The sequence below is a fragment of the Dasypus novemcinctus genome, chromosome 17 (assembly GCF_030445035.2).
Source record: "Dasypus novemcinctus isolate mDasNov1 chromosome 17, mDasNov1.1.hap2, whole genome shotgun sequence".
Lineage (NCBI taxonomy): Eukaryota > Metazoa > Chordata > Mammalia > Cingulata > Dasypodidae > Dasypus > Dasypus novemcinctus.
Window position 1 is genome coordinate 19187256 of NC_080689.1, and position 17349 is coordinate 19204604.

Here is a 17349-nt window from a genome sequence, read left to right on the forward strand (position 1 = left end):
GGGAAAGGGGAAGGAAAAGGGGGGAAACAAAAACAATTTCATAATATAAAATGATGAAATTGTCATACAGAAAAAACTACTTTAAAATAATGACATTTTAACAGTTTATTTTGAAGGTCATTTTAAAAACAAAGTTAAAGACAATCTGAGAAAAAAATTGCACAAAGAATACACTCATTAAATAAGTGTGGTGATTAAATCAAAATAAGGGAAATATGTTCTCTTCTGCAACTCTGGAGATAAGTTCTGTGGTCCTCACGGTTCTTATACTTCCAAAAAGGGGGGGAAATCATGGCAATTAAAGCTGCCTCTTAATCATGTAAATCTACAGTAGCAATCAACACTTTTCTGTTCTTCCCGATAAATCAGTTTCGATCTTCAAATTGTGCCTTGTTTTTTAAAAGGTATGATGCTAGAAATTCAATGGGATTTGGTGGTCTGTAAAGGAAAAGAAATCCAAAGTTTAGAAATTTATATTCTAGATGTTAATTTAAATGTATTGTTACATAAAAAAACACACACATCTTTTTAAGTTTAACTTTCATTTTACTGTCAAAGGCATTGAAGCAAATATTATGGTAAATGAAACAGGCAAGCAAGTTGCCAATAATACTATTTAAAGAAATGGAAATTTTTATATGGCTTAAACATAGTTATGAAGCCAATTCTAAGACACAAGTTTCAGATATGTACTGACAATGGGATAATGATTACCAAAGGGGGAAAAAGTAACTTGAAGGTGTCCCAAAGGAGGCTTCTGGGGTGTTGTCAGTATTCCATTCCTTGGATCTGAGTATAGGTTACTTGGATATGTTTAGTTTGTGAAAAAATTCATCCAGCTGGACATGTAAGATTTATGCAATTTTTGGTATCTACATTATCCTTCAGTAAAAGTACAAAAACAATATAACACAATGGTTGTAGTATCACCAAGATATATAGATGGCCCACCAGGTGACATGTAATTTTTATGTTTCTTTTTAAAAAGTCATTTCTATCTTTCTTCAACTAATTTAAATATTTCTAATACTACCATAAAGTACACCTGAGAAGTGAAGCATATTAACAAAATTAAGAGGTGTTATTTCTTATTTACCATTTTTACATAAATTATTCTCACTGAAAGAGCAGTCCAAGGATAAAATATTAGGGGAAAGAGCTATTTTAAACTCTACTGTGAAGAGGCACATTGAAAATTCATTTATAATGACCTCAAAACATCATCTTGGCACAAGGCACAGCCCTTTGAGCTGCCTACATATAGACAACATTTTTCACTTAATATGTAGGGTTAACCTGATGAATTATTTTTCCAGAACTCTTTACTACTTAAAAACTGCATTTGCTAAACAGCACTCTACTAAAAAATGTCTTCAAAATTTTTTCTTCCAGTACTTAAACTAATATTTCTATTACTAATATATTAATCTTTTTTATAGGAAAAAGAAAAAGACAATCAAGAAAATAACAGATGCCCATATTTTAATGATCAGCAAGTAAAGCCAAAAGTCATAAATAAATCCTATTTTATAAATGTAACAATCAAAAAACATTTATTCTTATAATTTTTATGAGTACACCTAAATTCTAAATCAATAATTCTTATTTTAAGATGAGACACACATCCATCAACAAGTTCTTTATCAAATTATGTCATTAGAGAAAAGAATTTTTATCGAATTGTCATTTGCCCTTTAAATAACACATGTACCTAATAAATGTTGACAATCTAATTTACAAAACATTATTTGTTACTGGATTTGCTGATAAAAAAGAATTTAGTAACTTTAATCTTAAAGAAATTTACTAATTTAAATTAACTTGGTAAAAAAGTTTATAACAATGTTGTTTAGGCTATACTGTTACTGGAAATTTTTTAAGGACAAACTTATAGACAGAAATATGATATGTCCAGCACCATAAAAACAGTCATGTCCTTCAAACTGGTAAATCAACTCTTGGAAATTTATCATGAAAATATAATTATGGGGAAGCAGATGTGGCTCAAATGATAAGGCCTCTGCCTACCATATGGAAGAACCCTGGTTCGATTCCTGGGGCCTCCCGGTGAAGAAGGAGAGAAAGTGTGCCTGCGCAGCGAGCCAGTGCCTGCATTGCAAACTGAGTGCCACGCGTGATAAGCCAAGTGCCCATATGGTGAGCCAAGTGCCTGCACAGTGAGCCAAATGCCTGTGTGAGTGCTCACATGGCAAACCAAGTGCCAACCTGGGTGCCCGTGTGGTGAGCCAGTGCCAGGCAGCAAGCCAGTGCCCACATGGTGAGCCAGTGCCCACACAAGTGAGTCACACAGCAAGATGACAATGCAACAAAAGACAGACAAAGGAGAGAATCAAGGTGAAGTGTAGCACAGACCAGGAACTGAGGTGGCAAAATTGACAGGGAACCTCTCTCCACATCAGAGGTCCCCAGAATCAAATCCCGGTAAATCCTAGAGGAGAAAGATGAGAAGACAAGACAAAAGGAGAAATAGATACAGAAGATCACACAGTGAATGGACACAGACAGCAAAAACAGCAGGGAGGAGAAGGCGAGGAGGAGGAGGAAGGGGAGGAGGAGGGGAAGAAAAATAAAGTGCATTTCTTGTCAAAAAAAATGTAATGAGAGGAGCAGATGTAGCTCAAGTGGTTGAATGCCTGCTTCCCATGGATGAGGTCCTGGGTTCAATCCCTGTTACCTCCTAAAAACAAAACAAACGAGAAAATCAACTCAGAGAAGCTGGAATAGCTTAGTGGTTGAGTGCTGGCTTCCCACATGCAAGGTCCTAGAGTCAATCCCCAGCCCTAGTACCTCAAAAATAAAAAAAGGTAATTAAACAAAAGAGATACATGCAAATAGATAAAATGCCTGGAAGCCATGATAACAAAAGAAACTGTACCTAAATGTTCAATAAGGGAAAATGACTAAGTAATTACAAAGACAATGGAAAGAGACAAAATATTTTATACCAAGTAAAAAGTCATAAAATTCTATGTGTGCCATTACTAAAAATCTTTACAAATATGCCTATGATCTAAGACTAAAATAAAATGAAAAGGTCTGAGTTGTGAAATTATAGCTGACTTGTTTTAAAAAATCTTTAATAGCTGTAAATTGTTGTTACAGTAAAAAATAACTATACATAATTAATGGAGTTTCAAATAAAGTTTTTGCTTTTTTAATAAGCCCATGTGCAGAAATTATTATCTTACCTCTCCTTTGCAAGCACGGCAAGTCCCTGTAATAAGATAGGCACAACTGTCTGATCCAGATAGGCACGAGTTGGTAAAGACTGGAGGTCCACTTTCTGTTTTGATGACTTTTCTGCATTAATCTTCTCATTTTCTACTATCCTCTAATAAATTCAAAAAACAATGCATGAATATTCCATATTTGGTTTATTTTAAGTGCTAAACAAAACTATGGAAATATGACACTAATTGAGAAGACAAGTCAAGGACTAGAAAGCTGGTACTGGACTAAAAACTTCTCAAAATAATAAATTCAAGCCCATCTCTAAATTTAAAGTTCCTTCTTCTCTCCTCAGTCATCATAACATCTCATCCTTTTAAAATCTTCAGATCCTATTCTTTCTCCCTTTGCTTCTTTTTATAAGTAAATACCTGCCCTTTTTTCCCTTGAGAATTCCTTCTTTCATTATGTCCCAAACAAAATGGGCACGCCATTAAGCAGCTCTGAATCAAACTTTGTAAGAAAGCTAGTCCTGTTTCATTTCTTTCATTACAGATAACATCAAGGATAAAGTCTCAGTTTGGTGCTAAAATAGCTTTAACACCTTTGTAACACTTGTTCTCAACAGAAAGAGCAGGATTCCTGCTCAGAGCCTTCCTGGCAATAGAACCTAAAAAAAAAAGTACCATTGTTTTGTATTGAGTTATTATTTTTGTGGTTACTTTCTATTTATCACAATGACAATGGCTTTCCATCTACATTTCTTTTCTAAAACAAATGCATTCATAATTTTATAAAATGAATGGATATAAGGAAAAAATATTAAATAAATAATATTAGGCAATAATCTTAGAAAGATCATTAATGTGATATTTGAATGAATGAATTTTAGGAAATTATTTATACTCTCTTTTCTTAACCATCCCCAAATTTGGGGATGAGATTCATCCAGAGCATCAAAAACAACATTAATGAAAAATTTTGCCTTCTTTCAAAATCTACCACTTTAGAAATTTAGAAAGAATTGGCTAAATAAAAGACAGTACTCATAAGAACACTTTCATTCAATTGAACATTTGCTTCAATCATACTCATGCTGGATATAAAAGTCAACAAAGAAAAAAAATTTTTCCAAGATCAGTTTTATTTTGTAAAAAGTGAGTAAAATTGTAATCACATACATAAAACATATATACTGTAGATTCCAAAACCATTTCCCAAAACTATGTCAAGTAGCTTTTCTAGTTATAGCCATGATTTTTCAATCTAATTTTGGAAATTAATTAGGAAAGAATTTTTCTTTAAAATCTACTTACTTAATCTACAAAGCTATTTAATTTGCCCAGGATTGAGAAATGTGTTATTCATCAGTAATTTCAACAGGTAATACCCACAGTATACTCATTTTTAAAATTTCTAATTGAGACCTTGAATCCACCTTTCTATTGCAGAAAAGACTATGCAATTTGATATTTCTGAAGGCTGTCATATCCTTTGAATATCTTCATCCCCTAGCTCTCTAGATCAACATCCATTGTGTTCAAAACTTCATCTTGATCACAATAAAGAAAAGGAGGCAAACTTCAAAATCCCAGATTGTATGTCCTAAAAACAGTCCTAATTTCCTGTTATATTTGTCTACAACAAAACTTAGTCAGTTGAAATACCTCCAGTATGAAAGAGAATACCTAAGCAACTCCAACAGATCCTACAATGTTTATAATAAACTGCTTAACCAAATGCTGATTTATTTTATTCAAACATTTACTGAATACTTACTACATGCTAATTGTTATGCTTAATTTTAGTTGTCAAAATCCAAAATTAATCTAAAAAGAAAAATCCAAACTACTGCAAACAAAAAGGATGGGCAGGTTAACAGACAGTATAAAACAGAGATCACAAAAAAGGGAAAAAGTGAGTCCTACAAATGTCCCAACTTACTGCATCCTACCTACAGATTTGGTACAATGCAGAACAGGAAGAGGAAACCCAGTGAGCCCAACAGTATTCCTGAGTTGAAGAGACAGACGTGGGAACTCAGAGAGACCAAGACAACAAAAATCATTGGGTAAAAGTACAAAGAGGAGAGAGCTGCATGGAGAGAAGGAAGTTGCATAGAGAGAGCCAAGAGAACTGCCTTTCAGTCTTCAGCTAAACAGTTATTAGTGCATGAGTGTGAGGTAATAACCAAGACTAGGGAAAGAACTACCTGAAAGGATCAGGCAGAACAAACAATCCCTGGGATTCACGAATAGTTTGTGTCCCTATCGCTAAGATCGGAAAACCCCGCAATACATGGAGCATCAGGCAGAATACTCAGAAAGAGGAAATTAGGTCTAAACTAAAGGCTTCTCTGGTCTTACCTAACAAATTTTAAAAGCAAGTCTCAAAAGGATCAAACTGTTTCCAAGTAAGATAAGTGTGTCCCAAAACAAGGCTCAAGAATGTTTGATGTAATACAAAAATATCCAGCACCCAAAAAGGTAAATATTCACAATGCCTGGCATCCAATAAAAAAACACCAGGCAGGCAAAGAAGCAGGAAAACACTACTCCTAATAAGGAAAAAATTCAATCCATTGAAAGAGAACCAGAAATTATAAAGATAGCTAGACAAAGCCATTAAAAAATTGTTTATGACTATATCCCATATGTTCAAAGAGATAAAAGCATAAATAAATCTAACAAAATTTATGAGAATAGCTGAAGAAATAATAACTGGAAACTTTTCCAAATTTAATGAAAACTCTCAATCCATAGATCCAAGCTCAATGAATCTCAGGCACAAAAAAAAACATAAAGAAAACTATACCAAGACACAACATTGAAACCGATGATAAAAAGAAAATCTTCAGGGCAGCGGACTTGGCCCAATGGATAGGACGTCCGTCGACTACATGGGAGGTCCTTGGTTCAAACCCAGGGCCTCCTTGACCCGTGTGGAGCTGGCCCATGCGCAGTGCTGATGCGCGCAAGGAGTGCCGTGCCACGGAGGGGTGTCCCCCACGTAGGGGAGCCCCACACGCAAGGAGTGCGCCCCGTAAGGAGAGCTGCCCAGCGCGAAAGAAAGTACAGCCTGCCCAAGAATGGCACCGCACACACGGAGAGCTGACACAACAAGATGACGCAACAAAAAGAAACACAGATTCACAGTGCCGCTGATAAGGATAGAAATGGTCACAGAAAAACACACAGCATGGACAGAGAGCAGACAACTTGGGGGGCAGGGGTGGGAAGAGAAATAAATAAAGCTTTGAAAAAAAAAAGGAAAATCTTCAAAGCAGCAAGAGAAAAGTCTTATATATAAGGAGCAAGGATAAGAACAAAGGCAGTCAGAAGACAGTGGAGCAATATGGAGCAATATCCACACCCAGCAAAATTATCTTTCAAAAATGAAGCCAAATAATTCCTTTTTCAGACATTCAAATGCTGAAAGTATCCATCAGCAGCAGACCTGTACTACAAGAAATCTTAAAGGAAGAGTTTATGCCAGAAGGAAAATGATACCATATGGAAATCTGGATTTATACAAAAGGATATAGTCACAAAAATGGCAAATATGGATTTTAGAATCCTTTTTCTTACTGTTTAAATCTCTCTTAAAAATAACTGTTTAAAGCAAAAATTAAAACCATGAATTGTGGGATTTACAACACATAGAAGTAAAATAAATGAAAATATATGGAAAATAATGTTGTATAGTTCTTAAACTATACATGAAAAGTTATGACACTAATTAAAGGTAAATTGTGATAAGTTAAAATGATTACTATAAGCCCTAAAGCAACCACCCAAAACAAAACTTAAAGACGTAAATTAAAAATAAAAGACTTAATTAAATAAAATACTTGACTTAAAAATAACAATGAAGGTACTAACACAGGATTAACTTTGTGTTTTGCCAAGTAAAGACTTAAAAACAAAAAAATGAAAAATACCCCGTGTGCAGCTGACCCATGCGCAGTGCTGATGCGCACAAGGAGTACCCTGCCACGCAGGGGTGTCCCTGCGTAGGGGAGCCCCACACGCAAGGAATGTACCCTGTAAGGAGAGCCGCCCAGTGCCAAAGAAAGTGCAGCCTGCCTAAGAATGGCACCGCCCACACGGAGAAATGACACAAGATGATGCAGCAAAAAGAAACACAGATTCCCGTGCCGCTGACAACAACATAAGTGGACAAAGAAGACACAGCAAATAGACACAGAGAACAGACTACCAGGGTGGGGGGGAAGGGGAGAGAAACAAATAAATAAATAACTCTTTAAAAAAGAAAAAAGAAAAATATAATTGCTATTTTACTCTCCCAATTCATAAAAGAAAGAACATTTTAAAATTACAATAAGTTAATGCTAAAGTTGTAGAGTTTCTATTTGGGAAAAGTTGTGGTAATGGATGGTGTGATGGTAGTAAAACATTGTGATCATAATTAGCAACAATGACATATTTAAATGTGGTTAAAAGGGGAAATTTTAAGTGGCATGCTACTAGAATAAATATTTTAAAAATCCATTGGCCTGTACAACACAAACGGTGAACCCTGAAGTAAACTATGGACTATAGTTAACAGTGCAATTATAAAAATTATTTCACCAGCTGTAGGAAATATACCATACTAAAGCAAGATCTTAATAAAAGGTGATTTATGGGAACTCTATTTTATGCATGATTTTTCTGTAAACCTACAATTCACTTTTAAAAAATTATAAAAGCAGGAAGGCAAATTTCAAAACAAACAAAAAAAGATGTTTGTTTAGCATTATCAAAATCTCACTCCACTATCTCACTTTTTCTCACTTTACCATGGACCAGTAGAAATTGGTCTGACGGTATGGGCAATAGTATTTGGGTATCACCGCTCTGTATTCATATGCAAGCACCATCAAGAAGATTGTGCTGATGCCTCGAAAGAAGTCTCTTAAATGACTAGAACAAAAAGTGGTATATATTCATCTGATTCAGCATAGGAGTTCAATTTAAAATCTACTATGAAAAGAGAGATTATCTTCTGATTATATCAAACCAATAAATATTCCTAGCAATTTTATAGGCACAGATTTTCTGCAATGCTAGATGAACTCTGAGTTGGTCAAGATCAGCAACACAACTTAATCCCATTTACTTTCTGGTATCTTGGACAAGTTTCTCAATCTCTCTGAGCATTTAGAGCTGAAGATACATGCAAATTACATAGAACTGTGCCTAGCACATAGTATAAGAGCTGAAGGAATGTTAACAGTTGTTACTATTATTACTTTGTTTGGAAGCTTATCAAACTTAATCAACTTTAATGTCTTTTTTTTTTTAAATAAAACATGCACAGCCTATACTCCAGGAAGCCTCTATTTTCCTAACTAATCCCACCAAGCTCTGGCTAATTCATTTGTTCCAGCATTCATTCATCCATTTACAAAGTACTTTTTCTTTTTAGACCTCTTAGAACTTATATGAAAAAGGTCTATAAAGAGTGTTCCCTAGCTTTGCAGCAGTGGCAATACCATAGCCCACGAGGTTTATCTGAAGTGCAATTATTGTTAGTTGAAAACTTTAAAAGGGAATGTTTTTCATGTACAATATCTGTTTTAATAGAGATGAGGACTTGGGTGGATTTCTTGGTCAAGCTAAAGTTCAGAACTCATTAGCTTTAGGTCTACAGTTCAAAAACTTGTGTCAGTGTCCCTTTTTTATAACAGAGAGTGACAGAAATTTACATTACTGGCAACTTCAGTGAGATTATTCTTTTATGGACTGTTTTATTTAAACATTTGTTTTTCTGTAATGAAAAATAAAATAAAGAGTAACTAAGGGGAAGCCGATATGGCTCAAGCAATTGGGCTTCCGTCTACCATATAGGAGGTCCAGGGTTCAGTGCCCAGGGCCTCCTGGTGAAGGCAACCTGTCCCATGTGGTGAGCTGGCCCACACAGAGTGCTGGCCCACGCGGAGTCCTGGCCTGCACGGAGTATTGCCCCACGCAGGAGTGCCCCACACAGGAGTGCTGGCCCACACAGAGAGCTGGCGCAGCAAGATGAAGCAACAAAAAGAGACACCGGAGAGATAATAAGAGAGGTAGCAGTTCAGGGAGCTGAGGTGGCATAAGAGAATGGCCACCTCTCTTCCATTCTGGAAGGTCCCAGAATCGGTTCCCAGAGCTGCCTAATGAGAATACAAGCAGACACAGGAAAACACACAGCTAATGGACACAGAGAGAAGACGATGGAGGAAGGGGGGGGGGGAATAAATAAATAAATTTTTAAAAAATAACTAAGAAAAAAAAGCATACCCTCTTCATATGTACTTTCTCCATTCAGACTGACCAGGTAAGGCAAATACAGTGTCTACTATATATGCTATCACTTCCAATGACACATACTATTGAATTATATGAAGAAATAAAACACTTATTAAATGTTGACTCCTCCAGCACACTCTCTGCTACAAAGACCAAAGGCTGCATTTCTTCATTTCAAGATGTGCAATTTTTGCAGCGATATCCAACAGATGCATTAATAGCCACATAGAAAAACAATTCCTTTAGTAATATATTTCTTAGTATCACTTTCAAAAGTTCAATCTCTTGGCTCAAAACTAACTGGCATGTCTGTATACCATGAAGAATTAGTAACGCTAGTAAAACACCACACACAATTTAGCACTATTCACATCATTATGGTAAAGTTTTTCTTTGTGCAAAGCAAGCCTAGTAAATACGGATCCCAAGTTTCTCCAGCTCTGAAGAGACGCACAAATTCGGCATAGCAACTGGACGAGTTACCTCGACGTTGTCTGTGAGACCGTACTCAGAGTGGGGATTTTCGGCAACCTGGAAAACAAACCACGGGTCATAGAGACATCAGCCCCCTTTCTCGTTGCATCCCTGTGCACCGCCACCACCCTGAATCTAGAGCCTCCCGGTACCTGCGTCTGTCCCTCCAGCATCTGCTCTGGCTCCATGGCAGACCCAGCAAGCCACAGTCCCCGGATATCAGTCTTGGAAAAGAATAAGAACCTTGAGTTACCCGGGAGATTTCAACACGAAGACACCAGGATGGAGTCCGACCCAGCCTCGACCCCGCCCCTCACCCCAACCTGGGCGCGGGAGCACCCGGAGCAGTAAAAGAGCAGGGTGGGATAGCCTAGGACTGGGTGCCCGAATCAAGTCACGAAGGTCCGCGGTACTCCCAAGTGCCTAGGATAAGTAGGCAAAGAGTAATAGAGAGCTCATTACCAGCGCACAGGCCGTTGGTTCTCAAGAGAACTGCACCGCACCAACTCCCAGCGTTAACCGCTTTGGCCGTAAGTGACGGATGTCGCACGACTGTTGCGCCTGCGCAGAGCTCCCCGGCTGACCTGGGGCGGGGAGGGACCCTGGCAGACCTTGAATCTGGGCGGCCTTCTGCAGTTTGCGGCGTGTCCGGTCTAAGGCCTGGCGGCTGAGCGTGCCAGGGCGGATCTGTCCTCAAACTGCATATCCAGGACAAGTGCAACCCCAGCTGCAAACCTCGTGACCAGCCCAGTTGGCAGGGGTTCGGCCCGGCCAACGCTTAGAGCTGCTTAAAAGCTTCTGCCTAAGCATTGTTTCGCAGTACCTATTCTCTTGAGTGCTCTCACTAGAAAATCACAGACCGAGGCTGAACAGTCTATGAAAGAATGTCCGAGTTTTACTTGAGAATCAAAGATTTAAAAAGAAGTTTTTGAGGGTTTCGTAGTAAGTTTTTATTCTAGCCCTTAAATTTGTGAATATGCCATCTCAGTGCTACCTGACTTTTATACATATGTCATCTCAGTGCTATCTTACTTTTATACCAAGAAACGCAGCACGCAACCTGGCTTTCCAAACTGACCATTTAAAAATTTAATAACTCTTAAGGTGGGAATCATAATCCTTTAAATATGCCAGGAAAAACACTGAGACACAAAGAGTAATTTGCCTTATTCACACCAATTTCTAAATAGCAAACATGGTGTGGTAAATCGTTTTAATTCCAGTAAATTCCATTTCTTTTAGTGTAAATATGAGTGAACACCCAATAAAATTCTTACGTTTGGCTCAATAATTGGATTGTCGTTGTACTTTGTAATAAGAGAATTTGAAGACTTCACATGACATATTTGGAGAATAATAAAATAATAATGCAAATACAAAAAAAACTATAACAAGTTGTTTTTTAAAAGTAGAATAGAACGTTATTTTGCTACTCTGTAAAAACTGAATGTATATAGAGCTACAGTAAATGTAAATTTGATTTGATGGAATTGTGGGTAGGTTCTTAAAGTTGAGTTTTATAATATATACTTGATTATTAGTATTGTGATTGGTTATGTGCAAAGATAGCTACATATACGGCATTTTGAGGATTTTTCATGTAAGTCTGATTCAAAATTGTGGATGCATATGTACAAGATAGATAAATTGGCTAGTACATATATTAATTCAAATTAAGTTTAAATGCTTTTAAGGAGTGGTAAATGAAAACAAATAGGACGAGCATAATTGGAAAAATTTAGAATATTATGTCATATATATTTATACTTCACAGAGTGCCTGGTATATCATAGGTGCACAGTACACATGTGATGACTGAGTTGGTTCATATTCAAATTGGATATTAATATATAAACTGACAACACCGAAGCAAAAAAAAAAAAAAAGATTATAAACAGATTACTATCTGTTAGCCAGGTTTCCTTTCAATCTAGAGAGGAGTGTTACTGCCGTTTTTTAAAAGCTTCATTGAAGGCTTATACTAGCAGGAAAGACGTGGGGTTTGGGAAATGACAGGTCAAAATAACAAAAATCAGCAAGAAAGTAATGGGAAATATAGTTAATTAACTAGATATGCAAAATGATGAATTTTGATATGAAAATTAAGATTTTAAAGAGGGTCCTGGGTAACCATGATTATGACAGAAATTTACAATAATATGTAGTCTGGAGAAAAGTAAATAAAAGAATGAGAAGAACATTTAACACTTATTTGGATTTGTAGTACCAAACTACATTTTCTTCCTACATGTCCTTCTTTTATGGGAAGCAGGCACTCACCACTAAGCTGCACCTGCTCCGCCACCCTGTATTTGTTTCTTACATTCAAAGAATATTTCTGGAAGTGAATCAGTAGGGAAAGCAAGCACTTGAACCAAAGTACTGCTCTCTGGACTTATTGTCTTTTTGGTTTGGAGGAGATAGTGAGGCAGATTAGTACAGGGAGTGAGAAGATGAACCACAACATGGCTGACAGACAACATGGCCAGACACTGCCTAGACTTTGACCTTGAACTTGACCTTGAGGTCCTTGTTGGGACTCTTTCTGGGACTGATAGGAGGCCCTGGGTATTCCAAACAGGCCTCACCAATGGCCCCCACCATTGCTGGGGTAAACAATCATAGCTGTGGCCCCTCCCCTTAGCATTAGCAAGGGGAGGAATAATTAATAACTTAAAAGGTGACCGCACTAGCCAAACCTTGCTCTCTCTGCCTAAAGGACCCCGCACCAAATCTCCGTGCTTATTTCCGTCCTTCTTTCCCATTTCTCAGCAGGCTCTGTTCTTTTCCCCCATTTCCCAATAAATTTGTTTTACTGGCCTAACTAAACTGGTGTGTTCTTAAATTCTTTTGTGCAACATAGCCAATAACCTAGAGGAATCCAACACTTACCTGGCTTCAATAGTAGTTGGAGATTCTAGAATTAAAATTCCAGAATCTAGAATCATGAAGAAAAACTGCTATGCTCGACCCACTTTTTATAGCCTTGGTGTAGATTCCATTGATAAAACTTTAACCTATTAGACAGGCAATACCTATTCAAGTATAATAAAAGATGTGTAGTAGTGGAAAACTTGTTTTAGGATCATAAGATATTAAAACCTAGTTCCTTCAAATGTTTGCCATGTACTTAAACAAATGGTTTAACTCTTCTGAGTTTCAGGTTTTTCCACACGTAAAATTAGGATAACAATTCTTATTTGTTAGGGAGGATAAAAGGACATGTTAAATGAAACAGGTTTATGAATTATGAAATTATATAAATGTAAGTGAAACTCATTCTGTTTTACCCTAAGGAGTCCAACTTAGGTTACTTAAGAGGTACTTTCTCACTCAAAGTGTGTTGCCACTGGTTGACGCAAGATGGCAGGCAATGTCTGCGAGGGTTCAGCCTTCCTTCTTCCTCTTAAGACTCCATAGTCCCAGCTTCAACCAATCTCAGCTGTAAACTAGCATAAGGCTTGTCTCTCTTTGGCCCTTTTCTTTCCAGGCTTAGCTGCTCTGTTCTCTTCACAAGGTCACCTATAAACTAACAGGCTCATCTCTCTTCCCAGGCCAGAAGATTTTGTCTAACGAGCTGTCTCTCTTCCTCTGTGTCCTCTGTGTGTCTACTTCCATGTGAGAGTCTGTTTTATCAGCCCAAGGGGGCTGGGACTCAATGCTTAGTTGCACTCTGATGATATGGTTGAATTAAAGCCCTAATCTTAACATAATTTAATCAGATGTCTCAGCTGAATCTAATACAATCAAAGGGTATCATGCCCAGAAAAACAGACCAATTTACAGACATACTCAAATATCATTTTTGGAATTCATAAACAATATCAAAATGCTGCATGCACCAAGTCCATTCAAAGGGGAAAGAATAGTGTGACAGTTTGAAGATTTTTGAGGACCCCAGAAAAGATCATGTTCTTGGAGCTAATCTATTCCTGTGGGCGTAGGACCCTCTTATTGGATTGGATTCAGTCAGACCGACCACAATTTCATTGTTTAAGTGAGGAATAACCCAAGGTGGCCTTATCCTCTTGCTGGAGTCCTTTATTTTATGTTATTTATTTATTTTTATTTCTCTCCCCTTCCCCGCTCCCCCTCCCCCCAGCTGTCTGCTCTCTGTGCCCATTCGCTGTGTGTTCTTCTGTGTCCACTTGCATTCCTGTCAGCGGCACTGTGAATCTGTGTCTCTTTTTGTTGTGTCATCTTGCTGCATCAGCTCTCTGTGTGTGCGGCGCCACTCCTGGGCAGGTTGCACTCTTTTCACGCTGGGCAGCTCTCCTTACGGTGTGCACTCCCTGTGTGTGGGGCTCCCCCACGCAGGGGACACCCCTGCATATCAGCACTGCACGTGGGCCAGCTCACCACATGGGTCAGGAGGCCTTGGGTTTGAACCACAGACCTCCCATGTGGTAGACAGATGCTCTATCTGTTGAGCCAAATCCGCTTCCCTGGAATCCTTTATAAACAGAGGAGTGAAAGCAGAGACACACAGAGAAAAAGCAGCAGAGACAGAGGAACCCTGAAAGTCTGGAAGATAGGAGTCCCAGAGGAAAGGGGAGAGATGAGCCATATGCCTGATCACCCACAGCTGACTTTGGGGAAGAACTAATTCTGGGGGAGGTGGCAGAGACCCAGATCAGCAGAATCACCATTGTGTCTTACCATGTGGCAAGGTCCAGGATCGCCAGCAGTCAACCGTCAGTGTGACAGCGTGTCTGATGATGTCTTGATTTGGACATTTTTACTGCCTAAGAATTTTAAGCTTTTAACCTAATAAATTCCCAGTTTAAAAGCCAAAATATTTCTGGTATATCGTCTCAGTAGCTCTTAGCAAACTAAAACAAATAGAATCTTCAATAAATGGTGGATGCTGAGAGAACTGCACATCCTTTTGTAGAAAAATTAATTTGGAGCCCTACCTCTCCCATATACAAAAGTTAATTCAAAATGTATCCATACCCTAATAAGAGTTAATACTATAAAATTCTTATAAGAAATCATAGGGAAGTATCTTCAGGACCTTAGATTAGGCAAAGGATTCTAGATTATATTCCAAAAGCACAACAAAAGAAAACATAGATATAAATATATATATAAATTGGACTAAATTAAAAACCTTTGTGCATCAAATAACTTTATCATGAAAGTAAAATGACATCCTACAGTGAGGAAGAAAATATTTGGAAACCATATATCTGATAAATGCTTAATATCCATAATATACAAAGAACGAAAAGACAAAAACCCAGTTAAAAACAGTGGCCAAGATGTTTGTTACTAACAAAATTAAAAAATAACAAGTGCTGGCTAGGATGTGGAAAAATAGGCCCCTAATATATTATGGGTGGGAATGTAAACTAGTGATGCCACTGTGGTAAACAATTTGTCAGTTCTTCAGAAAGTTAAACATAGAATTACCATATGACCTGACAATTCCACTCCTAGGTATAAACTCCAAAGAACAGAAAGCTGGAATTTTTTTGTTAATAACAAAGCATCCTAGTTGGATGTTTATGGTGGCATTACTCACAATAGTAGAAGAGTGTAAGCAACTCAAGTGCCATCAACAGATGAATGGATAAACAAAATGTGGTATATCCATTCAAAGGAATATTATTCCGAAATAAAAATAAATGAGATGCTGATATATGCTACAACATGCATGAACCTTGAAGATGTGTAACAGAAATAAATGGGACACAAAAGTAAAATATTGTATGATCTCACTGATACAAAATAATTGGAATAAGCAAATTCATAGAGACAGAAAATAGAATATGGTTACCAGAGATGTAGGGGGAGGGAGGAATGGGGAGTTATTGCTTAATGGGTATGAGTTTCTTTTTGAGATGATGACTATATTCTGGAAACACTGGTGAAAGTTACAAATATCATCAATATGCTTGATGTCACAGAATTGTTTACTTAAAAATGGTTAAAATTATTTTTATGTTAAGTATATTTTACTGCAATAAAAAAAAAGATGAAAAAATCTAGTGCTACCTGTCAGGATGCAATTAGTAGGACACAGTATCACTTCTGTGAGATTCTTACCAAAGATCTCTGCTTGAATCCATTCAGACAAATCCATATTGAGGGACATCCAAAAAATAACTGACCTGCAGTAGTCAAAAGCGGCAAAGTCAAGAAAGTGTGGATAGACTGAGGAACTGATCCAGATTGAAGGACACTAAAAAGACATGACAGGGAAATGGATGTGGCTCAAGTGATTGGGCTTCTGCCTATCATATTGGAAGACCCCGGTTCCATCCCTGGGGCCGCCTGTTAAAGGCGTGCCTGTGCAGCAAGCCAGTGCCCGCACGGCAAACCAAGTGCCTGCTGACATGATGAGCCACACAGCAAGATGATGACTCAACAAAAAGAGACGAAAGGGAGAGTCAAGGTGAGACACAACAAAACCAGGAACTGAGATGGCGCAAGTGACAGGGAACCTTTCTCCACATCAGAGGTCCCCAGGTTCGAATCCCAGTGAATCCTAGAGGAGAAAATGAGAAGAGAAGACAAAAGGAGAATAGACACAGAAGATCACACAGCAAATGGACACAGACAGCAAAAACAGCAGTGGAGGGAAGCGAATGTGGCTCAACAGAGTGTCTGCCTACCATATAGGAGATCCAAGGGTTCAAAACACAGGGCCTTCCGCTCGTGTGGTAAGCTGGCCCAAGCACAGTGCTGCCGCACACAAGGAGTGCTGGCCCCACGTAAGGGTGCCCCCCATGTAAGGAGTGGCCTCTACACAAGGAGAGCTGCCCCACATGAAACCACAGCCCACCTAGGAGTGGCACTGCACACATGGAGAGCTGACAAAGCAAGATGGCGCAACAAAAAGAGATACAGATCCTCAGTGCCACCTGATGAGAATACAAGCAGACACAGAAGAATACACAGTGAATGGACAGAGAGAGCAGACAGTGGGGAGGGGGGGAGAGAAATAAACAAATCTTAAAAAAAAAAAAAAAGAAAACAGCAGGGGAGGGGGAATAAAAAAAAAGAAACATCACAAATTAATGTGATGCATAATGCTAAAATGGTTCTTTTTTGCTATGAAAAACTTTGTTTGAACAATTATCAGAACCAGAATGGGTTCTGAGGACTACACAGGAGTAAGGAAATGTTCTGAGTGTTGATTGCAGTGAAGAATGCACAACTCTGTAATTACACCAATAGCCATTGATTGTACACTTTAGCTGGACTGTATGATTTGTGAATATGTTTCAATAAAATTGATTTTTTAAAACAGGCCAACTATACTTAGGTACCTACTAAATTGTTTACTTATTCTACCACATAATACTCTAAAACCCTTGTGAAGTAAATATGATTATCTCCATAAAAAAAGATGATAAGATAAATTCAGAAAAACTGTCAATTACATGTC

At 37.9% G+C, this 17349-nt stretch overlaps 1 protein-coding gene across 1 annotated transcript; it reads right to left on the reverse strand.

The window, feature by feature from the left end:
- Positions 1-90: 90 nt before the first annotated feature.
- DPY30 (dpy-30 histone methyltransferase complex regulatory subunit) lies at positions 91-10778 on the reverse strand. Its single transcript, XM_004480843.5, has 5 exons — positions 10416-10778; positions 10106-10177; positions 9963-10010; positions 3210-3352; positions 91-438 (listed from the first exon to the last, which is right to left on the reverse strand). The coding sequence occupies exons 2-5, from the start codon at positions 10139-10141 to the stop codon at positions 366-368; spliced, it is 300 nt and encodes a 99-aa protein (XP_004480900.1). The 5' UTR covers positions 10142-10177; positions 10416-10778; the 3' UTR covers positions 91-365.
- Positions 10779-17349: the final 6571 nt, after the last annotated feature.

Excerpts from the sequence above, each read along its gene's own strand:
- DPY30 (XM_004480843.5), bottom strand. The coding sequence starts at position 10,141 with ATGGAGCCAGAGCAGATGCTGGAGGGACAGACGCAG. Across the intron at positions 3,353-9,962 it reads GTCTCACAGACAACGTCGAG|AGGATAGTAGAAAATGAGAA; the intron begins GTAACTCGTCCA and ends TGAATTTATTAG. Across the intron at positions 439-3,209 it reads GCCGTGCTTGCAAAGGAGAG|ACCACCAAATCCCATTGAAT; the intron begins GTAAGATAATAA and ends TTTCCTTTACAG.